The sequence below is a fragment of the Vipera berus genome (assembly GCF_964194415.1).
Source record: "Vipera berus genome assembly, chromosome: 7".
Lineage (NCBI taxonomy): Eukaryota > Metazoa > Chordata > Lepidosauria > Squamata > Viperidae > Vipera > Vipera berus.
The window spans coordinates 25,226,530-25,252,421 of record NC_138209.1 but is presented as its reverse complement, the minus strand read 5'-3'; the positions used below and the strand labels follow the sequence as shown (position 1 = coordinate 25,252,421).

Sequence of the window (25,892 nt, the reverse complement as noted above, 5' to 3'; positions counted from 1 at the left end):
CTGTCAAGGCGTGTAAGTCACATCACACAAATTAAACCAACTTGCTTATGGTGGTGGAGAAGAATGACTTGGTACTGTTTCAATAGAACTTTAAATATTACAGCTCTCAGGCAAGCACTGCATGATGTCAACATTCTATTTGAGCCCACTTGGATTCCTACATTTAACACATTTTGTTTGGTTAATGGTGTTAAGGAATTTTGTTGTGCAGAGGTCTCCTTGTGCTACCAAAGAGTTGCACAGACAAGGAAGGGTACTGAGAGCAGTAAGAGTCACACAGTAAACACAAGAGTACACTGAGTTGTAAAAGCAAAAAGTAGTTTACTTTTGAGGTGGTGTAAAAACAAAAAATGCACAGTCAAAAATAAACAGTCCAAGTAGCAATCCAAATACAAAGTCTTCTTACCGGTCCAGAGGTCAATACACAGTTCAGGTTTATAACAGTAACAGAGCAAAAACAGTAATAGTAGAGAGCAGTGAATTCAGAGAGAGAAAGAAGCTACGTTACTAGCTCCCTCTTATGGCTATGAGAACACTTACACACCCATTGGCCAATTAACATCTTAAAGACATAACATCTTGGTTAATATATTTTCAACCCAACATTGTAGGCTAACACCATATGCCTAACAAATGGTTCACAGTCCCTTGGATAAAGCTTGTAAATACATATCCATGCAAATACTTTTAGCTGAATAGAGCAGGAAGTGGGCAACTATTTTAGCAGAAGATGCTGCCAATAGGAAATTGGGTCCCTTGGATAGGAAGGGTCCAAATAAAAGATTTTGGAATCCAACAGGAGCATGCCAAATAGGAATATCTTCTCTGTATGCATTTGTCTAAAATGTAGTAAAGGCACAAATGAGCAAAAAGTGGAATTGTTTCATTAGAAAATTGCTCCAGACAATTTGTGGTACCTGATGAATTTTGGATATTATGTGAATGTTCAAGAGATTCAAATTCAAAGGAAAAGCATCATTTGGATCCTGAGTGGGTGTATATGAAACATTTTCTGGGACATCTTAAAGCAACTGCTTCTTTGTCTAGGCTTGTCTGGCTGCCCATCAAGGCTGTTGTTCTATTAAGGAAAAGATGTCTAGTTAAAGGTCCTAACAGGTGCTACATTGCACATGCACATAACTTTAAGTCACATTTTTGCCCTTTGAATAGATTTGAATTCATTCTTCAGCATGAAATATTTCTTCTATATGAGGAGGCTTAATTAATCTGTTGGAGCTAACAGTTTGGGTAAGGTGGAGGAAATAGGAGATAGCTACTTTCATGGGATATCTTAGTCTGTCTTCTTTTGTCAGCATCCTAAAATCTGATCCTCAAACCCTATGATAAAATAACCCAAAAGCACACTGGGTAATAATAATATAATAATAATAATAATAATAATAATAATAATAATAATAATAATAATAATAATAATAATAATAATAATAATAATAATAATAATAATAAACTAGGAAATAATATACAAATTTGCTTCCCCAAATACTCAAAATTAGCAACCCATGTCCTAGTAGCTTTGAGAAGAAAATCTCTAAAATGCTTTCAAATGGAAATACCCTTTTCAAAATTATAATCATAATGTAAGGAATAAAACCAGTTTGCTGACCCTTATTCCAACAGAGATCTAGGCAAGTTCACTAATGTCATCGGCTTGAATAGAAGCAGGCTAGCAACTGTCATGGGGTAGAAGCAACAGTGAAAAATGGTGGTGTGTGTGTCTGTGTGGGGGCACCGGTGTAACAAGGAACCTATACCATCTGTTGGGTCACTGTAAATTTAAGAGCTAGAGCAGGTTTCAAGGACAGGTGTCTTTGGTATCATACCAGTAAGTCATGCAGCCTTGCATTGATCATATCTTGCAAATTTGTTTTGTCTTCCAGGTCTATGGCTTGTTTGTATTGCCACCTTTCTGGCACAAAGGGCCACTTCATTTCCTTGGCCTCTTCGATGAGGGTCCTCAAATCAGCAGGGAGTGAAGCTGAAAGGGTCAAAGGGCAGGTAAGTGAGTCAGCCACAAAGGTTACAAGGTGATACCTTTCTGAAAGCATTCCCTTCCCCAGATTGCCTCTAAGGAACTACAAGCTGCCACTTCTTCCAGCAACAGACCAACAGGGAGAGAGGCTACCTGTCATCAGGTGACCTCTCATCCTTTGCCTGCAGCTAAACTGGAGCTGTCTGCCATTAAAGAAAGAAAATTAGCAGGACGAGAAAGACCAGATTGTTTCATGGGTATCAGGACAGAGCATAAGTTGGAAAGATATAGGATGTTCATAGAAAACTCATGAATTTGGATATAAAGGGTTAAATCAACAAACGCAAGGCTTGATTGTTCACTTTTTCAATATTATGCACACTAAATAAATACAGGCCATTTCATTATTATCTGATAGATTTATACCCTTCAGAAGTTCAACGTAGTTTATATAGATCCCTATTCATTTTAACCTTGCAAAACAATTCTGTGAGGTATGTTGGCCTGATTCAAAGTCACCCTGTGGATTTCTAAGGCTGAAAGTCTTTGTCCAACTTCTTGAACCATTATGCCACACTGATTCTCAATAAAACTGTTAACTATGTTTAACATTTTGCATCCCAAGCTAAGAACTCACACAAGTATCATAATGGATTGGATCCAGGTTTGAACACTCTTGTTCTCTAAATGGGGTTAGCGCAATGATTTTATTTTCTATCCTGCTAAAAAGTTGTTTAGAAGAAAGTGGGAGATATTGGGAAGACTGAAAAATTACCATCTCAGCCCAATTACCTAATGAATCCAAGTTCTCTTGGTGAAAAGCAGCTTTTCATGAAACACTATTCTGATATTAAATTAGGATAAGAGATAAATCTGCAACTATTATATGTGATTGTTAACTAGAATCTCAAGGAAAGCTAGTGATGTATAGTAGTAAAGACACTGAACTAGTGGAAAATCCAGCTTTAGGTCCATCCGCAACCATGATGTTATTTCTTAATCAATGAATCAGTTGTTTTTTTAAAACTTCACTAGAATTATTGATCAGTTTATGCATTGGGAATATTTGAAAAGTGTATGAAAATGTTATAGAAAAGGAACTAACATGGGAGATAAGAAAGATAGTGCTGCTGCAAGGCAAGGCAAAGCCAAAATATATTTATGAAAAATATTCATAATTTTATTTACCAATAATGAGCATTTGCATTTTATTTCAACAATCGGTGCTCAAGGTGATTTGGATGTTAATAATTTCAAGAATTATTTAATGGCTTAGGGACTTACAAACTGGAAAGAATCCTTTCCAAATCATCTTTTTCTCTCTTCTCCCTTTCATCTCCCAAATTCTGCCTCCTCTGAGCATCATAAAAGATAGTGATAACGGCTACTTGTTTTGAATTCACAAACCACCATAATATGCTGCACCATTCCTGTTACAAGCATGATGCATGGTTTATGAATTAGTTGCCAAAAATGCATGTTATAGCTTTGTGAGGTAAGCTTCGCCTCTTAACTACCTCTGTGTGAAGTTTGTAACACAAGTACTAAATGGAAAGACTTGCATTGTGATTCATAATGCATGTTTTATCACTAGGGATAGAAATGGACACCTACAAATTTTAAATTATATCATACAGAAAATCACATTAGGCCATGACCCAACTAACTGCATTTTAAGCCTAGTTTTTCTACAATTTCAACCACTGAAGAATCTAAAGCAATAATCTCTGTCACACATTGTGACATTTATTAATATGCCCTATTTCACTGGTTCAGACAAATTTTTACCCTTATCTCAGCTGAGGATAATCGATCCTAGGAACTCCGAGTCTCAGATCCTTCACTTCCTGAAGCAGGTTTCACCTGGAGGGCCCTCTCTAATGAGGTGATTATAAGGCACTGATGTAGCATATCTGGAACTAAAGCGATTGTTCACCAAGCTTTGCAGCATTTCACAAGGAAGGAAGCAAAGAAGAAGCCACCTGATTAGAAGCTGCACAGCCCATCTGAAGAGAAGCAATAAAGCTGAAACGAAATAGTGACAAGGAAGCAAAAGTACCCCTTATGGAATAAAAAGATTTATGCCTGCTAAACTATATTCTTAAATGAATGTGCACCGTAATGAACTATTGTATAATCAAACCTGAACATCAGCAATTCACAAACTGTAGTTCAAGAGGCTGTCTACACTCCCCAAGGGATATAGTTCATAGCACTTCAGCAAATAGTCACCAAAGGAAAAAAATATTAGATACAGGTAGTCCTCGACTTACAACTATCATTTAATGACTGTTCAAAGTTACAATGGCATTGAAAAAAGGGGCTTACAACTGGTTCTTGCACTTATGACTGTTGGTCATGTGATTAAAAAGGATAGGTATTTATGACAGTACTGACATCCTGGGGTTTTTTGATTGCCATTTGCAACCTTCCCAGCTGGTTTGCAATAAGCAAAATCAATGGGTGAAACTATACTTGCTTAACAAGTGCAGCGATTCACTTAACAATTATGGTAAAAAAAGAGTGTAAAATTTTGCATGATTTGCTTACTAATTGCCTTGCTTCGCAATGGAGATTCTAGTTACAAGTCAAGGACTACCTTTAAGGAGGAGTCATCAAATTAAAATAATGCATTAAATGTAAATTAAATGATCATGGATGAGTTATTACAAAATAGCAAGCACCACTAATGCCTCAGACTAGGTGGAGAGAAATCTCTGATCTGAGTGCCAGAAAAGATTGTTACAAAACCTGTTACAAGCAGAAAAACTATGGTACAGATAGGTGATTGTTTGGAGACTTTTAATGAATAAGAAAGCAAACAAAATTCTGATTTCTTGTTTGATATTATATAACTTGAGCAAACAGTTATTCTTCTAAAGGGTATGATGGCAGTGAATACGGTAGAAAACGTGGATGACTACTTTGTAATCCAATACATCGTTAGTCATTTGAAATTAGGCATAGACTTTGGAAACCCTTGCAAGTATCAGTCGTTTGCAAGTTTCCCTGCTTTAGTTTCCTTGATTTCAAATAGACTTACATTTGATCAAGAGTGCATAAATTTGCACTGTAAAATAACTTAAAGTTTTTGTTAACATATTGGGATAGCTTTCTGGAATAATATATCCAAGACTAAAAATGCTAGCTTTCTTTAGAAAGGGAAGAACAATAGAATTTTGTTGTATTTTTATGATTCATAAACTGATCATATCATAACCTCTCATAGGAAAGATCTTGCTTCATCATATGGCACACTATATTAATTTTCTAATATTAACAGAAATTTATGTGTGTGTGTGTATTTATTAAAAACATATATATTATACTGTATATATTTAGCATTTATGAGCCTTTGTTCAAACTATCAAAATACCAGATAATGTTCTTCCATTAAAGCATCTTGCTCTACTTTATTTTCAACAATGACCCATATAATGAAAAAGCAATTAAAGAATTCCAAAATAGGGAAATTTGTCAAATATGTTTGTAACAGAATGATTTTCAGCAAATGGAAAGAAAGTAACAGGCAGTATTCAGGAGTTTCATTATTATTTTTAATAATTTAAATGTATGTGTACTACCAATCTTTGGGAACGTTGTTTTTGTCAAGTGAAAACTGCTCCTGACAATCTATGTTTACTGAAGCTTGAAATGGAAACTGACAGCAATTCAATGGTATAATGTGGTAGAAGGCCTGCCTGCCTCTATACCCACATCCTGCTTGGGTTCTAGATGTTTTGACTGCTAGAAAGAATGGAGCACATTGGTGATCATACAAGTGTGGGTGGTCAGCCGTCTTGTATCTGATACTTAACATAATGATCTCACCTCCGAAGAGTTGCTTCTTGCTTTCCTTGGGCTGGTCTTCCATAATAAGTGAGGGCTGCTCCAGCATTTGCTTGCATTCTTGCAAAAGACAGTTCACCATTTTCTGATTATTCATGTTGCACACTCCTGCACTGTTGGAATCAAGAGGAACGGGTGTTCTGGTTGCACAGTGATCAATTACCTAGGAAAAGACACACATTTTAAATGAAAAGAATCCCTTTCAGGCTGACATACCTGGTGAACAAAAGAAGTAGTGGGGGAGGTGATTAACTAAAACATCATCAATTATCTGCAAGGCTCAAATAGGGTAGGATAATAGGATATGTATATTATAGCCTCCAAGGGCTTTATTAGAGAAGGGTATGAAATTACTCCAGGGTCCGCAAGACAAACTGAAGTACAACAAACATCTCCTTGCAAAGGGAGCACAAAGAAAGAATTTGCAATCCACAGTGTTTTAAAGCCCAAGCAGTGAAATGGCCAGTGACCTGTGAATAAGAGAATCACTTTACATATATACAACTTCCTGGGCTCAAGTGCTTTAAAAAATGGAAAAAAATGGGCAAGAAAGCATTCTGGCTTTGAATTACAGGAAAGAGACAGAATATTATATATACTAGCTGAGTTCTACCATATAATAAATCAATCAGAATAGAGCTGTAAGGGATCTTGCAGGTCTTCTAGTCCAACCCCCTGCTCAAGCAGTAGACTCTAAACCAGGAGTGTCAAACTGCTGGCCTGTGGGCCAGTTTCATCATACTGAAGCCACGCCCACCCCATTGCCGGCAATGCAAAAAGAGTTGTGATACGTCGTGACACGTCATGTGATGTGGCGAGTTTGACACCCGTGCTCTAAACCATTTCAGATAGGTGGCTGCCCAGTCTTTTCTTAAAAACCTCCAGTGATGAAGCACCTACAATTTCTAAAGGCAAGCTGTCCACTAGTTAATTGTCCTCACTGTTAGGAAGTTTCTCCTTAATTTCAGGTCACTTCTCTCCTTGATTAGTTTCCATCCATTGTTTCTGTCCTGCCTTCAGGTGCTTTGGAAAATAATTGACCCCCTCTTCTTTGTGGCAACCCCTTAAATATTGAAACATGCGATCATATCACCCCAGTCCTTCTTTTCTCTAGACTGGCGATACCCAATTCCTGGAACTATTCTTTATATGTTTTTGTCTTCAAAAGTTGTTCTTCTTTGCACTTTTTCCAAAGTCTCAACATCTTTTTTGTAATGTGGTGACCAAAGCTGGATGCAGTATTCCAGGTGTGGTCTTACTAAGGATTTATAAAGTGGTATTAGTTTAAATATACGATAAGTTCACTTTCCATCTTCGAGTTGGAAGATGGCAACCTCCACTTTTTCCCCAGCCAATAAACAGCAATGGTTCAACTTCCCGCATAAATAATCACATTTATAGCCCTTTCTTAAAAAATAGAGCTGCCAATGAACTTGACATTCTTTTGTTGGCTGGAATTCTGCAAGATTCACGATTAATATATTATGATGGACTCCAGGTGAGGAAAAACGCCCCCAATTTTTAATGCACAGTGCTCCCGATTTGGTTAACTCCTTATGTGCTGAACTTCATTTTCCATGATTCTGTAAACAAGCATGACCAAAAATTGCAGGGTGATAATGGGAAGAGAACAAGGTTGAGGAAAGTAGTCTACAGATGCCCCCTTTGAGATTAGAATGCCATCCTGTTGTGAGTTTCTCCACCCAAGAGTGGGAGGGAGAAATGTCATAAATGTCATATGATTTTGGCAGAAACCTAAGTATTCTCCAGATGGGAGTTTCCTTCAATACAGTTTCTAATTTGTCTCTATTTGCTAATTTTTCATTTCTAAATTCAAGGTAGTTCATATAATCTAAAAAGTTTAAACTTCTGCACTCAGTTTATGAAGTTGCTGCCCCACGCAACCAAGTTTTCTAAAGCAATAAGTATGTGTACAATATCCAGGACACTATATTTAAAAAGAATATACTTTGAAGTAGATCATAAATAGTTCATAAATGCTTATGCCATAATTTATTTATCTACAAGCAAATACAGCAAAACTACGGTGGTTTGTTTTTTTTTTTGCAATATATCAACATAGAAATTTTTTACATTTTATATTGTTAGAAACTGGATTTCACATTCTGAAAAGCCAATTAGATTACTTGAGCCCTTCTATTCTTTTTAAAAAATTACCCTAATTTTGATCTCAGGCTACACTATTTAATTCCAGAGGCCAATAAATGGGGAACAAAGACCTCATGAGTTCTATTTGGAGGCTGCATTTATGGATTAATCCCAACAGGGAACAAGTAAAGCTCCTCACAGGCGCCTTCACTGGGACTTAGTACAGTCAACGAGAAAAAGCATTTGTTATTTATGGCTACTGGTGTTTTGACTTTCAAATAAATATTTTAATTATTTCACATGCCACACCAAAAATTTCTTGTTCGCTGAATGGAGATCTGTGGTGGCCCTGAAATAGATGCAGCAGTAATTATACAAATCTTTTTGTTATGTTAGGATTCATTTGCGGAGCCAAACGGGGAATGAGTGATGCTTGAATTACTAGGGGATCTGGCAGCTGCAGGAAACACAAAGCTCATTATTACCATTAGGAGTTCCCTTATTTCCCTTTGGGGAAGGTAGGCTTCTCTTCTTCTTCTTCTTTAAAGTATTCAACTAAAGGATCTGAAAAAAAATGACTCTGGCTTTCAAGCATCAGAAAATTAATTATTCAAACATGGAGAGACACAGGCTTTCCCTACGTCCACTGAGTCCTTTCTTTGGCTGCTGTCTCCATCAGGAGACTTATCTTGAAGGATAATGCAGGCATGGAGTGAAAGTAGTATGGAACTGCTAACACTGTTCTAAAAACATTCTGAAATAACATAGTTTGTTTCCTGCTTTCTAAGTTGGTTTCTTTATTGCTTCATATAGCTTTATTTTTAAAAACATTTGACAGATGGTATACCACACAAGAAATGTCTGTTTTAGAATAATCAGTCTATCAGAGGTTTCGTTTCTCATCCAAGAAGCTTCTTGGATGAGAAACAAAATGTTTTCAAGCAAAACAAAGATAGTCCAGTTGCCTTTTGAAAAAGCACCTTTTGAGACAAGCATGACCTGGAGGACTGAGAATCTCCATAGCCAATGATTCTATCAGTTTAGATCTGTGGTTTGGTGCAATGCACTGCATTCCCCTGCAATGGGAATCACAAAGCTTGAGGCTATTTTTCCTCAGTCCGACCTACTCTACAGGGTTGTTATTAGAATAACATTAGAAGAGTTCTTACAAAAAAAGCCTGTGTAAAGCATGGCTACTTGGTTCATGCGGATTATCTCGCTTCCAATAGCTAGAACTCTGTTTTTCAAACTTGGCAACTTTTGGATGTATGGACTGGAACCCTCAGAATTCCACAGTCAGCACAGAGAACTTTGACTGGTGAATTCTGAGGTCTGAAATTCACACATCTTAGTTGCCAAGTTTGAAAAACACTGAGCTATATAGTCTACTTTGAGCTATGATATAAAGAAACAAGTTATCAAGGAGAACTACTGTGCTTTAATCAGCCATTTCACCAGAAGTGCCAACAAAAAGAGTCTTCTGCCCCTGTCAGAAGAAAGAACGGAGCAGAACCAGCACAAAAATGAAGTATGACTTAATTTAATAAAATTAATTTCATAAAATTAAATTAGATAAAAATCACAAGTGTTTTATCCAAAGCTAGACATATTTTCAACTATCAAAAAAAGAAAAAAAAAGAAAGGAAGTTGCAGTGAGCTGTATCTACCCATAGTATTTGCCTGGAAGGACCAGCCTTAACTATAGTATTGCTGTCAGGCACGGAAATCAGGAAAGCCAGGCAGTTCAAATGAACATAAGTATTTATTGTAAGCTTAAGCTCTCTATAAGAATCTCTATTACTAATGGTCAAAGTAAATTGGCAATATGTAAGAGTCAATAGAATTCAAGGAGAGCTGGACTTAGATCTCATGGGTATGAAAGGACTTGAGACTGATGACGCATTTGACCCTTCCCTTGGGCTCAGCCTGGTCATCTCCTACAATTGCATATTGCATGTTACTATATCAGAACCAAGCTTTTAATTTTAGAGCCAGAATTAGAACAAGTCAAGATTCTAAAAGTTTTTTTATTACTTATGGAATACAGGACATTTCACATTTCTTTTTCTTAAGGACAGTCAATGGATAATGTAGATGCTAGGGTCTATTTGTTTGTGTAGGAACTTTTCACTGCTCAGACATCTGCACTATAACCAGGTTTTTCCATTCCAGTCCTGGTAACTCAGGTCTATATTGATTGTATTATCCAGGCTTGTGTAAAGTAAATAAGCAATCTTTGTGACTGATATGCATCTACCCTCCCTAATTTAAAATAGTTAAAGTTTCACAAATTTATCAGTTTTAATACTGCATTTAGCCCTGAGATTTTCAGCAAAAATGCTGAAATGTTGCATATATTTTTTTATATCTTGCATCAACCATGCATGAGTGCCAGAATATTATGAAATAAACATCTTGTTATTAATTTTTATTGTTTTATTTGGAGCTGGAAATGGTGTATGGATACCATCTAAAGACTGTCAATACAGTAGCATTATCCACGCATAGAAGTTATGTCAGTATTGTATCGGATAACAATTTTACAATCACATGAATAGCAAAACCAGGGTTATTTCAGTTATACACCAGTGGAATAGATTAGAACTGTCATAAAAGCTTGTAAACATTATAACTACAGGAGATGGAGTCTATCATTAGGGACTGGCAGACAGTGTTGTAACAAACACAGAGCCTACTTTTTATTTGTTGTAGCAATACTGGAATGGAGGTTGCAGTCATTTCTCTCTCCTCTGATATTAGTTGAAAAAGCATTTTTAGAGAATTATGAACGAATGCATCCAATGTTCAGCCTGACTGCAAATTATCTTCCCTCTCCTACTGCACTTTGAACTGTGTGCTTATTAAAGCTACTTTGAACCCATGCCATTACGCTACAGTGCATTTTGTCTCTATTCTTTTAAAAGGGTGGGCTTTGCTCTCTTTGGAATTGAATAGCAGAAATCCTGTGGTCCTGTGAAGGGGAGAAGGACTGAGCCCCAAACACACGGCCTTTCCAAAGGTCAGATTTCATTTTTTTTATTTTCACGATAATGAGGCTTCTCCCCTTTTTGAAATCAGGAAAACCATATTTTATTTGCACTTTCTTCATTTTTTTTATCTGAAATTACATTTAAAGCAGGGTGGAGGGTGGGTGTGTGGGGAAAGGAGCTACCAGCTGTTTATTTTTGAAAAAGTTATTGAGACAAGTAAACATTAGCGTTGCTGGTCTCTCCCCATTTATTGCATTCTGTATTTTTGTTTTAACTTACTTTGCAGAGTTTTGTGAAATAAATACCCAGCCACTCTTTGAGCTCACAGTTATAAGAGCAGAAGGCATGAAGCCTTCCTCCTTCTCCTTCTTTTCCTCCTGGCAATTTTTGTCGCTTTTCAGTCATGTAATAGACATAATATTCCACACAGCACAGAATCAGTATAACACAATGATCTAATGTGTGATGAGCCAGCCAATTTGCTCATAGTCTTATTTCCATCTGATTTGGGGACTGCAAGGCTCAAGGCTTCCTTTTTTTCTGCATTGCTCAGTATACCAAATGACCCCAGCGGCATTAAAATAAGGAAAACCCTGACCAAGAAAAGCCTCTCCAAAGACAAGCTTACTTGTTAATATGCAGCTACATGAAAGGCTTTCTTTTCTCCTATACAACTATTGTAGTGTGTGTGTGTGTATGTGTATGTGTGTGCGCGCATGTGTAAATTGCAGGGGGCTCATTGGCATAAATCTTGGCTGCGACCTCTGAGGTAAACGGGATTTACATTACTTTCTGACAAGAATTAAATGAAGGCCTTGTGACTATATGAACAGCCTTCGAGACTGCAACAGATGGGCATGAATGCGCTCCCTAGGCAAACTATCAGTGACATCTGTGTCCCCCAAATTCTGGTGGTCTCGGCCAATTAACAGGCAAAATGAGGGAAAAGGGAGGGGGACCAAGAGAGGATGGTCCTACTCCACCCCCTTTCCTTAGCAAAAGCTGCAGCAGAAATACTTGTGTTTAGGAAGGAGATCAACAATAGTCTGGAGCAATGTAGAAATTGCAGAAATATAATAGAGATAATAGAGATAAACTTGGCATGAGGAGAGGAGTAAGTTTTATTAGATGTTAGTTCAGGACCAAGGTCCTTTTATAAAACAAACCTCCCTATCCTCAAGAGAACTATAAATTTATAGAAATGTGAAAAGATACAGAATTTAGTTTGGGAGGTTGAAATAGAGGTAGCTACACAACAAATATCTTGATTCTTCAATTGCCCTAAAATTTGCAGATTTCCTGCACTCCTATATTCATCTAGCATGTTTCCAGAAATTGGGTCCAGTTGTTGTTGGTCCTGATTTGACAGGAGCATCCAGCCTATGGTCCCAGAGCTACATGTGGTCAATGAAAAGCTTAGTGGGTGGCCTCTACAAACCCCTGCAAAGTTTACCATTAAAAGGCCTTTTCCAAAAGGACAGAAGGGGGGAAATAATCAGACAGATGAATGTACTTGAATAATTCAATTTTAATTTTGCTTCAATTACAGTAAGTTAAAGTTAGGCCCCTAACCCACCAAATTCTTTGTCATGGTCTCACAAACATTTTTGGTATATGGCCTCTGGCAAAGCATTCAACAGCCAAGAATGAGTTATTATGCCTATAGCATTATAACATGATCCTTCCTCCTATTCATCCACAATAATTATTTATTAAGTCACCTACAGTGGGAGATAAGTAATCATTTAGTCATGTTCAGTTTTACTAAGTCATCTGAGATCCTATACATAAATCCAGATCCAAAACAAGAAGCAGTCAATTTCACAACACTTTTCATATGGGAGGGAATTACTATGTTGTTGTTAGTTGCGAAGTCGTGTCCGACCCATCGCGACCCTATGGACAATGTTCCTCCAGGCCTTCCTGTCCTCTACCATCTTCTGGAGTCCATTTAAGCTCACGCCTACTGCTTCAGTGACTCCATCCAGCCACCTCATTCTCTGTCGTCCCCTTCTTCTCTTGCCCTCAATCTTTCCCAGCATTAGGCTCTTCTCCAGTGAGTCCTTCCTTCTCATTAGGTGGCCAAAGTATTTGAGTTTTAGCTTCAGGATCTGGCCTTCTAAAGAGCAGTCAGGGTTGATCTCCTCTAGGACTGACCGGTTTGATCGCCTTGCAGTCCAAGGGACTCGCAGGAGTCTTCTCCAGCACCATAGTTCAAAGGCTTCAATTCTTTGGCGCTCAGCCTTTCTTATGGTCCAGCTTTCACTGCCATACATTGCAACTGGGAAGACCATAGCCTTGACTATACGCACTTTTGTTGACAGGGTGATGTCTCTGCTTTTTAGTGTGCTGTCTAGATTTGCCATGGCTTTCCTCCCAAGGAGCAAGCGTCTTTTAATTTCTTGGCTACAGTCCCCATCTGCAGTGATCTTGGAGCCCAGGAAAATAAAATCTGTCACTACCTCCATTTCTTCCCCATCTATTTGCCAGGAATTGAGAGGGCTGGATGCCATGATCTTGGTTTTCTTAATGTTTAGTTTCAACCCAACGTCAACCTGATTACTATATCATGGCTCAATCTATCACTATTTATCTTTGGGTCAAAAAAATAACCCATACAGCTGGTATATAAAACTTTATTATTATATATACACAAGTTTGGCCAACTATATATACAGTACATGGACATATTTGCTAGGCATTCTAAGAGGTGCAAAAAAGTATTTTTAATACTGTATTTTACTTTTGAATTATAATGCAAATTTTCTTTAATAGAGACTACTTGAACTTCATGCTTTCCAAATCTGTCTCATTATAGGGATTATGCAAATTATAATCTAACAGGCAAAATGCTTAATATATATCACTCTATAATATGAGTTTTGATGGAGATGGTGAAGTGGAATAGATGACATGCATTCCCAGATTCCAAGCTTTCATTTTTTTTTAAAGTCAGTCTTAAGATGCAAGGTAAAAAGTGCAGGTATTATTCTCCTTCTTCTCTCTCCAAATATGTAACTGCTTATGATAAAAATATATTATACATTAAGTGTTGTTTGCTCAAAGAGTTGAAAATCTTGTTTTCCTTGGCATGGATGGTACAGCAATCAGCAAGATGGACAGAATAGGCAGAATATGTTGCTATGTCATCATGCTATCTCAAAGTTGCATAACCTTTTGCCCTCCAAACGACAGGTTTCTAAGCTCCAAAATTTCCTTGCATGTTGCTGGATGCCATACGGGACAATTCTGATCTACATTATATGTATTATATTGCTCCTTAGCCCAGAGCAATATAAAGTGTCAAAGTACAGTTCTCAGTTTAAAATTATTTGTTTAGTGACCATTCAAAATTACAACAGCACTGGAAAAAGTGTGACTTACAACTATTTCTTGCACTTATGGTTGTCACAACATCCCCACAGTCTTGTGCTTGGCAACTGGCATATATTTACAAAGTTTGCAGTGTTCTAGGGTCATGTGATCTTCATTTGAGACCTGGCTTCCAATGAGCAAAGTCAATGGGGGAAGTCAGATAAGCTTTATGACCGCATGGTTGCTTGACAACCATGGCAAAAAAGCTCATAAAATTAGACATGACTCACTTAACAACTGCTTTACTTAACAATGAAAACCTTGTCTCAGTTGTGTTCATAAGCTGAAGACTATGTGCATTAAATACTTAGTTCTCATAATGGAAAAATGAAGAAGAATGGAATTTTGCAGCAGAAATTCTGCTGTGCTCAACAATAAGAACAATAGTAACTATAACAAACACGGTAGTAATTATTCAGAAATATTAAGAATACTCCATTTACTTCTTTTATTTCCAATTAATCAATTGGTTCTCCTCCAAGTGAATTAGCCCAAGACAAGGTTGCATGAGCTAGGATAGGACCACTTGTTTTTTAGATCAGACCTACAGGCAGTGATTCCTTCAGGGGAAATAGAACAGGCACAATGACAGCTGTGGCATTGCAATCAAAGCCCTGCCCCTTTGTACTTATTTTTTTTAAAAAAATATTGTAACAAATATTTAATAGTAAAGCCAGAATAAGTGAGTAAACAGAATAAAAGGAATAAAAGGCCCAAGAACCCTAAAGTAATAAAGAAAGTTATGTATTGGATAAAATTTAATAAACATTTCAAAACAAAAATAGATTGATAAAAATAATCTTAACTGTTATTAGAATTTAGCAATCCCAATGAAAATGGTCAATAATTAATAAATATAGTCAATGTTATAAGAACCATTAATTAATTATGCATTCCTCTTTGACTTGTTCAGTTTCTATTTCAATAACAACTTACTGTATAAATAAGAGCCAAGAGATGTTCTGAAGTTTGTGTTGCAATGTTTTCAAATTCAGTCAGTGTTCTGCATTTTATGTAATACCTTTTGAGCTATATTGCTTATCTGAAAAAGATTGAAACCAGTGAAGTATTTGACCATTTTGTGGAGACAATGTCAAAGAATTCATCCTTTTTTTCAAGGATTAAATCTTGAAAATGTATCTGAAAAGTTATCTCTACATTATATTTTTTATACATTCACTTCTTGGAAATATTTAATACTGATGCAAGAAGTGATAGGTCTAGACTTACTCTTTTTCTCTTTTTAATCCTTTAAGTACACACTTTGATTAATCTTTTATAGGTAGCACTTTTCTTTTATACCCAACTAAATAATATTTGTATAAGCATTCTGGTATCTGGTTGCTTCAGTAGAAGTAATCTAGACAGAAAATACAATAATTCTATGTATGATCCAAATTTTTAATCCTTGTTTTCAAGGATTAAATCTTGAAAATGTATCTGAAAAGTTATCTCTATATTAAATTTTTTTTTATACATTCACTTCTTGAAAATATTTAATACTGATGCAAGAAGTGCTAGGTCTAGGCTTACTCTTTTTCTCTTTTTAACTCTTTAAGTACACACTTTGATTAATCTTTTATAGGTAGCACCTTTCTTTTATACCCAACTAAATAATATTTGTGTTATATGCTGGGTTCTGTGCTTGATTGAAGAGACGAGGCGAGTGAGTTCAGCAAGAATCATTCTTTATTTGCTTACAGGAACTGAACTGAGAAACAGGGCTGTGAATGCAGCTATTTATACCCTGGCCTCTAGGTGACGGCCAATAGGTTTAAAGCAACTTATTGCTGCCCTAGAAGCAGCCAATGGCGGCGCTGGAGACGGGTTGTCTGAGGAGCTGGGAGCCGTTAGCCAGCTTCCCTGCTTATGCAACCTTCCAGCAATTAACCCCATGTGATACTCTTTAGTAAGACAAAGCCCAATATATTACACCCCTCCCCCTAGAATTTACACACATTATAGTAACAAAAGGAATGATTACAGCAATTACAAAGTTTACAGAGATACAAAAGTAGTATGCAAAAGTACACATTGTTCCGTATTTTGCTAATACAGAGGCTCTCCTGGTTAGCAGCAATTCAATGACACATACAACATTATAGCTCAGTTGTTTTGGAACAAAATCCTGTAAATACACAGGAGGCCTGCAAACCCTTGTGGAATGCCTGGGAGAGCTGGGCATTCCCTGATCTACCAGCTTGCCCGCCGGGCTGGGTAGACCAGGGCCCATGAGTTCAAGCGAGTCTGGCTGACTCGGAATTCTCTGGCTGGCCATTCCAGGTTGGCCCACCTCAGAGTCTAATCCTTCTGCAGAGTTAGCACAGTGGCTGTAGTGTTCTGGTTGACTTTCTCTGTCAGGAGCCCCATGTTGCACTCCCGGGCTTTGCCCCTCTACGACCACCTCCCTGTTGCTCTGACTGCTTGGGACCTCAGAGCATGTGGATTGTTTGGTCTGGCTGCTGGTTTGAGGTCCATGGATGGGACCTGGGACGAAGTCCTCGTTTTGTAGCCGTTCTGGAAAACACTTCCTAAGCTGATTGATATGGCGGCGAATGACTCGCCCACCCTCTAGGCCCACTTCGTATGAGAGAGGGCCCAATGTTTTAGTGATTTTCCCTGGAACCCACAAGTTCCCATGCCCATAGTTCCGGGCCCACACCCCCTCACCCACTTGCAACCCTCTCGGGGGTCTTGGGTGAGAGGCCTCTGCTGCCACCGGGTCTGGGTGCAACCTGTCCAGTTTCGTGATTAGTCGCCTCCCCCAGTGCAGCTCTGCTGGGCTTTTGCTCGTTGCCATGCACCATGTGGAATGTTGGCAAAGCAAAAAGTCGGGCAGTCTGTGGTGCCAGTCCCCAGTCACTATGCACCTCAGTGATTCTTTCATGGTGTGCACTATTCGTTCGGCTTGCCCATTACTAGATGGATGAAATGGAGCCGATGTCGCATGCCTAATGAGGTTTGCCCTCAGGAAAGCCTGAAATTCTGCTGCAGTGAATTGGGCCCCATTATCGGACACTATAATGTCCGGCAGCCCGTGCATTGCAAAGAGTTTCCTAAGCACCTGGATAGTCCTAGCAGTAGACATATTTGCGATTGGTATAACTTCCAGCCATTTAGAGTGGCTGTCGACCACTATAAGAAATAGCTGCCCCTGAAAGGACCAAGCAAAGTCTATATGAATCCTTGACCAGGGTGTGTTTGTCTCCTCCCATCTATGGACAGGAGCGTGTGGCATTTCAGGCCTAGACTGCTGACACGTGTAACACCCGTGTACTTGAGCTTCAATGGCTTTATCTAATCCTGGCCACCATAAATAGCTTCGTGCTAAAGCTTTCATGTGAACAATACCCGGATGACCTTCATGAAGTGATTGCAATACCCTGTCCCTTAATGAGGTGGGAACAATGACTCTGTTCCCCCATAGAATACAACCCTTATGAGCTGAGAGCTCGTGTCTCCATGTGAAGTAGCTCTGGAACTCAGGTCCAGGGCTCTTTTCTAGCCACCCCATGTGGATCCAAGATAGCACTCTGCTTAGAGTCTTGTCTGCTGCCGTTTCTGTGGCTATGTCCCCCGCGTGGAGGGGAAACTTCGGCAAGTCCTGAATGGAAAAAACGTGGGCCTCTGGGGCTGGATCTGGCTTGATTTGCAGTAGTGGAAGCCTGCTCAGGCCATCTGCATGGCCCATATCCTTGCTGGGTTTGTGAATTAGCTTAAAGCTGTAAGCCGATAAAAAAATGGACCATCTTAACACTCTACGGGACCCTGGATAGATACGAAGACCATCTTTCCGGGTGAGCTATATCAAATTCTTCCAGCTTTCCGACCTTCGCCATTTCTGTTGGTCTTTGCGGCTGCAGCTCGTCGTCTTCTTATCCTGCTCCTCCGTATGCTCAGGGACTGGTCCTCTAGGTGCGTGGTCGCTAGCGTGGCTGTGCTAGACCCACCAAATTGCTTTTTCCCACCAGGCACGTTCCGGCCTCTCCCCTAGTGACTCTCGGCTCTGTTGGAGGAGCAGTATCCCACCCTCATCGCCAGTGTTATATGCTGGGTTCTGTGCTTGATTGAAGAGACGAGGTGAGTGAGTTCATCCCACCAGGCTCAAGGTTGACTCAGCCTTCCATCCTTCCGAGGTAGGTAAAATGAGGACCCAGATTGTTGTGGGCAATAAGCTGACTGTAATAATGCCGCTGGGGGGGGGCAAAGCCCTAATAAGCAGACATATACATAGAATGAAGGCTATTGCTAAGCACATTGATTTGTGCTTTAAATTGTAAGCCGCCCTGAGTCTTCGGAGAAGGGCAGGATATAAATGGGATTAAAAAAAAAAGAATCATTCTTTATTTGCTTACAGGAACTGAACTGAGAAACAGGGCTGTGAATGCAGCTATTTATACCCTGGCCTCTAGGTGGCGGCCAATAGGTTTAAAGCAACCTATTGCCGCCCTAGAAGCAGCCAATGGTGGCGCTGGAGACGGGTTGTCTGAGGAGCTGGGAGCTGTTAGCCAGCTTCCCTGCTTAAGCAACCTTCCAGCAATTAACCCCACGTGGTACTCTTTAGTAAGCCCAATACATCACAATTTGTATAAGCATTTTGGTATCTAGTTGCTTCAGTAGAAGTAATCTAGACAGAAAATACAATAATTCTATGTATGATCTGAATTTTTAATCCTTGTTTTCAAGGATTAATTCTTGAAAATGTATCTGAAAAGTTATCTCTACATTAATTATTTTTTTATATATTCACTTCTTGGAAATATTTAATACTGATGCAAGAAGTGCTAGGTCTAGACTTACTCTTTTTCTCTTTTTAACTCTTTAATTTAAGTACACACTTTGATTAATCTTTTATAGGTAGCACCTTTCTTTTATACCCAACTAAATATATTTGTATAAGTATTTGATATCTAGCTGCTTCAGTAGAAGTAATCTAGACAGAAAATACTATAATTCTGTGTATGATCCAAATTAACCAAATAAAATTATTTGTCTTTGCCACTTGTGTAACGCCATATTTTCATTTTTTTGAAAATCATTTGAAACTAATCCTCACTAAAACATTCCTTTTTCTTCCTAATCACAAGTTTAACTTTTTCCATCTTAAATTATCTACCGTTACTTTGATCCAAATCCATGAGCTTTAAAAATCTTTATTATATTTTATTAAGTAAAATTCTCAGGTACTTAGTTTTGCTAATATTAAACCTGTTAATTGCTGCAGATGTTGCTTTCCTTCTTCAGATAGATTTTGCATGATCACTTACATCCTCTTCTTATTACCCCATTACTGTAATCTCATACTGAATCATTCTATTGTACATGTTCCATGATCAATTCCATTCTTGTTATTTGTGATGCATGAACAAAAGGGCAGGGTTTCAGTGCAATGCTGGGATTGCTCTCTTACCTATTTTGATCTCTCTGCTGCAGATACTGCTGAGTGCACAGGCTGTTGCCTCAAGGAACCCCTCTCCAAGCCTTAGAGGCACTTAGAGGCACTTCAAAAGTTTCTGCCAAATCATAATTTTCGAATACGACAATGAAGAAAATATTAAATAGATGAAGGATAATCTACTGCATATGTCATTCTTATTTATTTATTTTTAAATTGGTCCTTCCTACTTCCTTGGTCTGGCTTTTCCTTCTTGTTGGATGCTCCCATTAAGCTTGGTAGGCAGAGGCCAGTACGGTTCTGTGTCTCAAAAGACTTACGCTCTTCCCCCTTGCAGACACAGTTTTTATATGCTGACATATCCAGGTCAAATATCCATCTGTTATTTAGTGAGCCATTTGGGTTACTAGACCTTGCTAGGGATATATTTAGGTCTGGGTGGCAAATTTAAAACATACCCACTTTTCTTATGTGATGAATTATTCTATTCATGAGTCCTACATTCTAACTATCCTCTGTATACAACTCCATTCAGGCAAGAGGATTCTGTGGCCAAAGGCAGAATCTGAAAGGAGTCACATTTAGGAACAAAAGCACCTGTTGTTTTCCATGACTAATGTTCTTAAAAGTACAAGTTTGGACTGTTCCTCTCTAAATATGGCCATTTCAAAACTACGCTATACGTTGAAGAGAGGATCAGCAATAAGAGCAATAAATTTAAGAAGCCCATTAAAAAGACATAATGAATTTGGTACACTACATATTTCTAGATCAAAGGTACCTTTGAAGTGACCAAACTCCAATCTGTGAACAACTGAAACTGATTCCTTTTTGTTCTGATCTTGCTTGGTGGTGTCCAATAAAATAGAAGTTAAGGAAATTGTCATTATCTGAATATGGTCAGAAGAAGTCATTAGTGAATGATAGCCTTGTCCCCAACAACAATTGGCAAAATCATTAGGAAGGCAAGGCCAAGTGATGCAAGGATTTTTTTTTCCCCCAGCTAATCTTGTCATTCAGCTGTTGTCACCCACAACTCCCATCCACTTGCTGTGTGAAACCAGCTTAGTCTTTGTCAGTGTTAACAGGGTCGGGAAAGACTTTCTCATTCATGAATATGTATCATCAGCTCACAAGTCTACAGAGACATACCCTTCAAAACTGCAATTAAAAAAAACAGCCCTCACCAGCCAACCAGCCACTAAAACCCTAAGCTATTGGGTTGAGAGAGCTGAAATGCTAGAGAGTAATGTGAGCTCACGCTTTTGAAATTAACCAGAGGAACTGTCTGTTTTAAACCTTTCTTTAGAGCTTGATGAGGTTTGTAGAATATTTCTTCATGTGCAAATTCTGTAAAACCATCACAGTCTCCCAGGGGAAAAGAAACAATTACGCATTTTAGGGATCTAGTACCTTTTATGTATTTCAAATGGGTTTCCAGATGCACCGTCCAGGGGTTAAATATTTACATCTATGTCTAAAATTGATGGGGCCTTATTTTTAAAGTGGCAAGACACCAACATCAACATAACTGCAAAACAAATCTGGAGAATTTTTTTAGATGACAAAAGACTCCTGACACATGTCTTACCTGATCATGAGTTATGAAAGCATTATCTAAGTCAATGTTTGATTTCAAAATCTTTATTATGTTTGAGATTCAAATATAAAGAAGTTAAAGTCTGTCAATTATGGTTTTCTACTTGGGTTTAACTAATAATATAATTTCAACCTAAAATTATGAGACTAATTTTGAGCATAATGACTTTAAGTGTCACCAATGCGTTTCAACACCTTGCTTTATTTTTAATGTTGACTCCTTGCATTTTAAAAAAGAAAAGAAAACAGAGATATAACAATTACAAATACAGTATTTCTGTAGAAGTGACACAACTTTAAATTTCTTCAATAAACAGGAGAAATAAAGCAAAGTCTAACATATCTTGTCCTACATAGACAAAATTTGTGAGTATTATTTAGACTACTATATAATATGGAACACTTTCAGCCTATGGAATGCGACAAAGGGTTTCAGATAAAGTAAATAGTGTAATAAAATAAAGAAAATAATAAGTTATGGTATGGAGTATGGAGAGCAGGTACCTACTGTACGTGATCAATTCAGGCAAAATGGGTACCCACAATCATTTGTCACAAGATGTGCATGCAATAAGATGGGGAGAGAAAGGAAGAAACAAGGTACAAGCCCAAACACACGGCACACCCTGCCATACATCAAAAACATTTTGGAAGCTGTAGAATGTAGCTTCCAAGATCTGCAAGTGGGCATCACACACTGCCCAGAGGCTATCATTCAAGGACAAATTATGCATTGTAAAGATTCCTTGGAGGTGGGAGATACTTCGAATGTAATCTACTGGATTCTTTACATGGATTGCCCCTGTGACTATGTAGGACAGACATGGAGGAAGCTTACCACCAGATTGCAAGAACACAAGTAGTCAGACAAGGAGACCCAAAGTCATTGGCAGCCTCACACTGCAACGACAAGGACATACATTTAATTTTGCAGCTACTAAAATTGTTGGACGAGCAGGTATAAAAATAGCCAGAGAAGTGATTGAAGCCTGAGAAACATGAATGTTGATTTACCACCAGCTTATCAAGTACTTAGGAGGCAAGGGCTGGGCAGCAGAAACAAACAACTACCAACGACTTAATAATCAAATATCAACACCCCAATCAACATCTAAAAAGTCACATACAACAGGCATCATATAAATACTACACACAGAGAAGTTTTCTAAAGATGAGCTCTAACACGAGTCCGAAAGCTCAGAAGATAAAACCGCTGGTCCCGATTCCCGACCCAGATTGGATCCTGAAACAAATTATTGTTCTCTTTATATGGACATAGGTCTGAGAATAGGATACTTTGAAATTATATTGTAGTCTTTAAAATCTTAGGAGCATGCATCTATATTCTTATGTTTTTGCAAAGAGGTATGCTTGCTTTTCACCTCAGAAAAATAATTTCCTTATCATACCAAAAGCATGCACCTACACATATGCAACAACTTATATCAGGTTTAGTACTTCCTAAGGTGACTACATTATTCATGATATTTCCCTTTTGCAGCAGAACCTCAGACAGGATGTAATTCTGTGATAGAGTTTCAGAAGATCCCAGGGACAATATATAATGTCTCCAAAAGCCAGGGAGCAGCGTGAGTATAGTCCTCTGAATGAAAGAATATAATGTAACTGTTTGTACAAGTGATTCCACAAGAAGCAATATGGAAACAATCACTTACATATAACTTCCTTCTTGGAAATATATGGACATCTAGGGACCAGCAATCTTCATGTACTCCATATTGTAGAAAGGGTATTTCTTGAACTGAGAAGATTTGAAATGGGACTTTAGTTCTAGCCTGTGTATTCTGGATTATTTTTGACACAGCATATTCTATTGCATTTACTCAGAAGACAATGGTGCTTGTTCCTGGTAATTTTCCAGATGAGTTCCCCCCCCCCCCCAAAACTGGTCTTTTCCAAATGTTAGGGTAGATATCCAGTTGTCACTCCAGCCAAGTGGGGATTGTATATCAACTTATTGCATTCACAAAAGGGAAAAAGATATAAATTTAAACTAGATTTGAGTAGCAAATATTCAGAACTCCGCTGGGTGACAGCAAAGAGAAAGAGAAAATTCTAAATTTGTGCTGCCATCTACTGGTTTAGAATATATAGTCCAGATGTAGCAATCCTACCAACAAAGTAGAATTTCTGACATAAAATTTTCATGGTGAATCAATTCACCCTAAGACGTGTGTTACTATTATTCTAACTGAGTAAAGTAAAACAAAATAAAAATACAAGTAAGTTTTTGCTTTACTTAATGTCTGGAGTAATTTTTGCATCTCAGAAAATGTATTGTTGTCAAGAAGAAAACACAAATATATTTCTTTTCTTATCTCTATTCTCTTTGTCGTGGTCAGATAATGCCCTGGTGATTTTTTTTTTAATGCTCTTCTTTTCTGCAGGGAGGTGACCTATTTGATTGGCCCACCCCGGCTATTGATGAACCCTGCTTATACTATGTCTAATATCTGTATTATGAGATGGGCCATAAATAACACACACTGATTACCACAGCACTGTCTGACAGATTCTCTTCAGACACCAGTGTACGAATTTGCCATATATTAATTCAATTACTGATACCACTTGGGATATAATTGTAAGTGGCAATTTCACGTTGAATGCATGTCATTTGAAGAACTTAACAATGGCAGTCAAAGTGCAGTACATTTTAAAATCACAATAAAAGCAGCTTTGGAATTCAAAATACTGGTTTCTTACCTCAGATGATATTGTACCTTATTTCTATACATGGTACTGCCATTTAGAGAATGCAACCATTATCTATTGTGTTCAGTATTGATTACAACAGTAGATGCCTGGTGATCTCATGTATATAATCTTATTATACAGTCGAGCACCAGCTCTCTAGGGTCTGACAATGCAATGGATTCAATCTAGGAGATTTTATATATGAAACCTGTGTTCCAGGACACACCCTTCCGCTCTTCCTCTTCTCCTCCTGAGCAAATTGCCACTAGGTTTTATGCATTATAATTTATACAATCAAACTAATTTAGTATATGTAAAGTGTTTTACACACAATATCTCAGTAATGTTTGCAATATTCTTTTTAAGTAGTTCTGTAGTAGTTTAAATGTTGTCTTCCAAATTACTTTCTCTAGGTATCACTAACTTCAGAATTTAAACTGATAGCAACTGGATAACGCAGAGGTGGGCAATTAATTTTCCCAGGAGGCCACATGACAAAATGGGACTGTTGTGAAGGGCCACTGTTCCCACACCACCTCCTCCCCTCTCACTGCCATAGACTGGACAGGGACAGTCAAAGGAGCAAATAAGGCCTTTGGGACATAAAATGCCTGGGTTTGGGTTAAAGACTTTGTCTATTGTCCCACTCTGCCATGGTGCCGCCTGGGCCACCATTAGTAATGGCCAATTACTAATTTTAAAGTATACTCTTTTAGTGCTGTTGTAATTTTGAACAGTCACTAAATGAACTGTTGTAAGTCGATGACTACCTATATTAGGTTTTCGTAGGACTGTTGTCACATGAAATTGGAATTCAGTCTCAGCCTACATTTTCTACCTCTTTCTATTCCCTCATTAATCTGGCTGGCAAAATTCTACACAGATATCCTAACTTCCAGTAAGCTCCCTCCAGAATTTAAGAGAACCAAGGTAATCGGCATATTAAAACCTGGAAAAGAAAGCAACAAGCCAGAAAACTATCGCCCCATTGCTCTGTTAAGTGTTTGTTATAAACTACTTGAAAGGTTGATACTTAACAGAATTGGACAGAAAATTAACGAACAAATACCGATTGAACAGGCTGGGTTTAGATCTTATCGGAGCTGTGCCGATCAAGTCCTTAGTCTTACTAGCCACATTGAAAGCAGCTATCAGAATAAATTGAAAACATCTGTTGTATTTGTGGATCTCACAGCAGCATACGATACAGTGTGGAGGGATGGTCTATTAAGCAAATTCCTCCACGCTGTCCCTTGTAGGACCATGGGCCGCCTAATAAATAACATGCTCTCAGCAAGGACCTTTCAAGTCATCATGGGCAATAAAATTAGTAAGCAAAGACATCTGAATGGACTCCCTCAGGGCTCTGTATTGGCCCCATCCTTATTCAACTTATATATTTCCGATATACCACCCACGCTATCAACAAAGTTCTCTTACGCTGATGACTTGGCATTAGCATATAGTCACAAGGACATCGAAGTTACAGAAGGTGTACTTACAGCCGACCTTACAACTCTGAGCACATACTTCCACCAATGGAGGTTAATCCCAAGCGTAAGTAAGACAGTCACATCATGTTTCCACCTTAATAATAAACTGGCAAAAAGAGAACTCAATGTATACCTAAATAACAAATTGCTCCCATATGAGGCAACTCCAAAATATCTGGGGGGTCACCTTAGACAGGACCCTGTCTTTTAAAAAACATATTCAGAATATGGCTGCCAAGGTTAACAGCAGAAACAACATTCTGCAAAAACTTGGGGAGCTTCAGCTCCAACTCTTCGATGCGCAGCCCTTGGGCTTTGCTACTCTGTAGCGGAATACTGCGTACCTGTATGGATAAACAGCTCACATACAAGAC

The 25,892-nt window shown here is 38.2% G+C and overlaps 1 protein-coding gene across 2 annotated transcripts in view; it reads right to left on the bottom strand.

Moving 5' to 3' along the window:
* The window catches only part of ALPK1 (alpha kinase 1), a 76,872-nt gene that overhangs the window by 35,948 nt on the left and 15,032 nt on the right, over positions 1-25,892 (bottom strand). Inside the window, exons 2-7 of one of the 2 annotated variants that reach the window (XM_081332938.1) lie at positions 20,490-20,553; positions 19,724-19,826; positions 15,250-15,355; positions 14,757-14,873; positions 5,822-6,002; positions 1,842-1,996 (exon numbers count right to left, since the gene is read on the bottom strand). In XM_081332938.1, the coding sequence (XP_081189064.1) occupies positions 1,842-1,996; positions 5,822-5,936 (270 nt within the window). In that variant the 5' untranslated portion in view covers positions 5,937-6,002; positions 14,757-14,873; positions 15,250-15,355; positions 19,724-19,826; positions 20,490-20,553. The remainder of the gene's footprint in view (positions 1-1,841; positions 1,997-5,821; positions 6,003-14,756; positions 14,874-15,249; positions 15,356-19,723; positions 19,827-20,489; positions 20,554-25,892) is intronic. The other variant, XM_081332939.1, reaches the window with a different exon arrangement.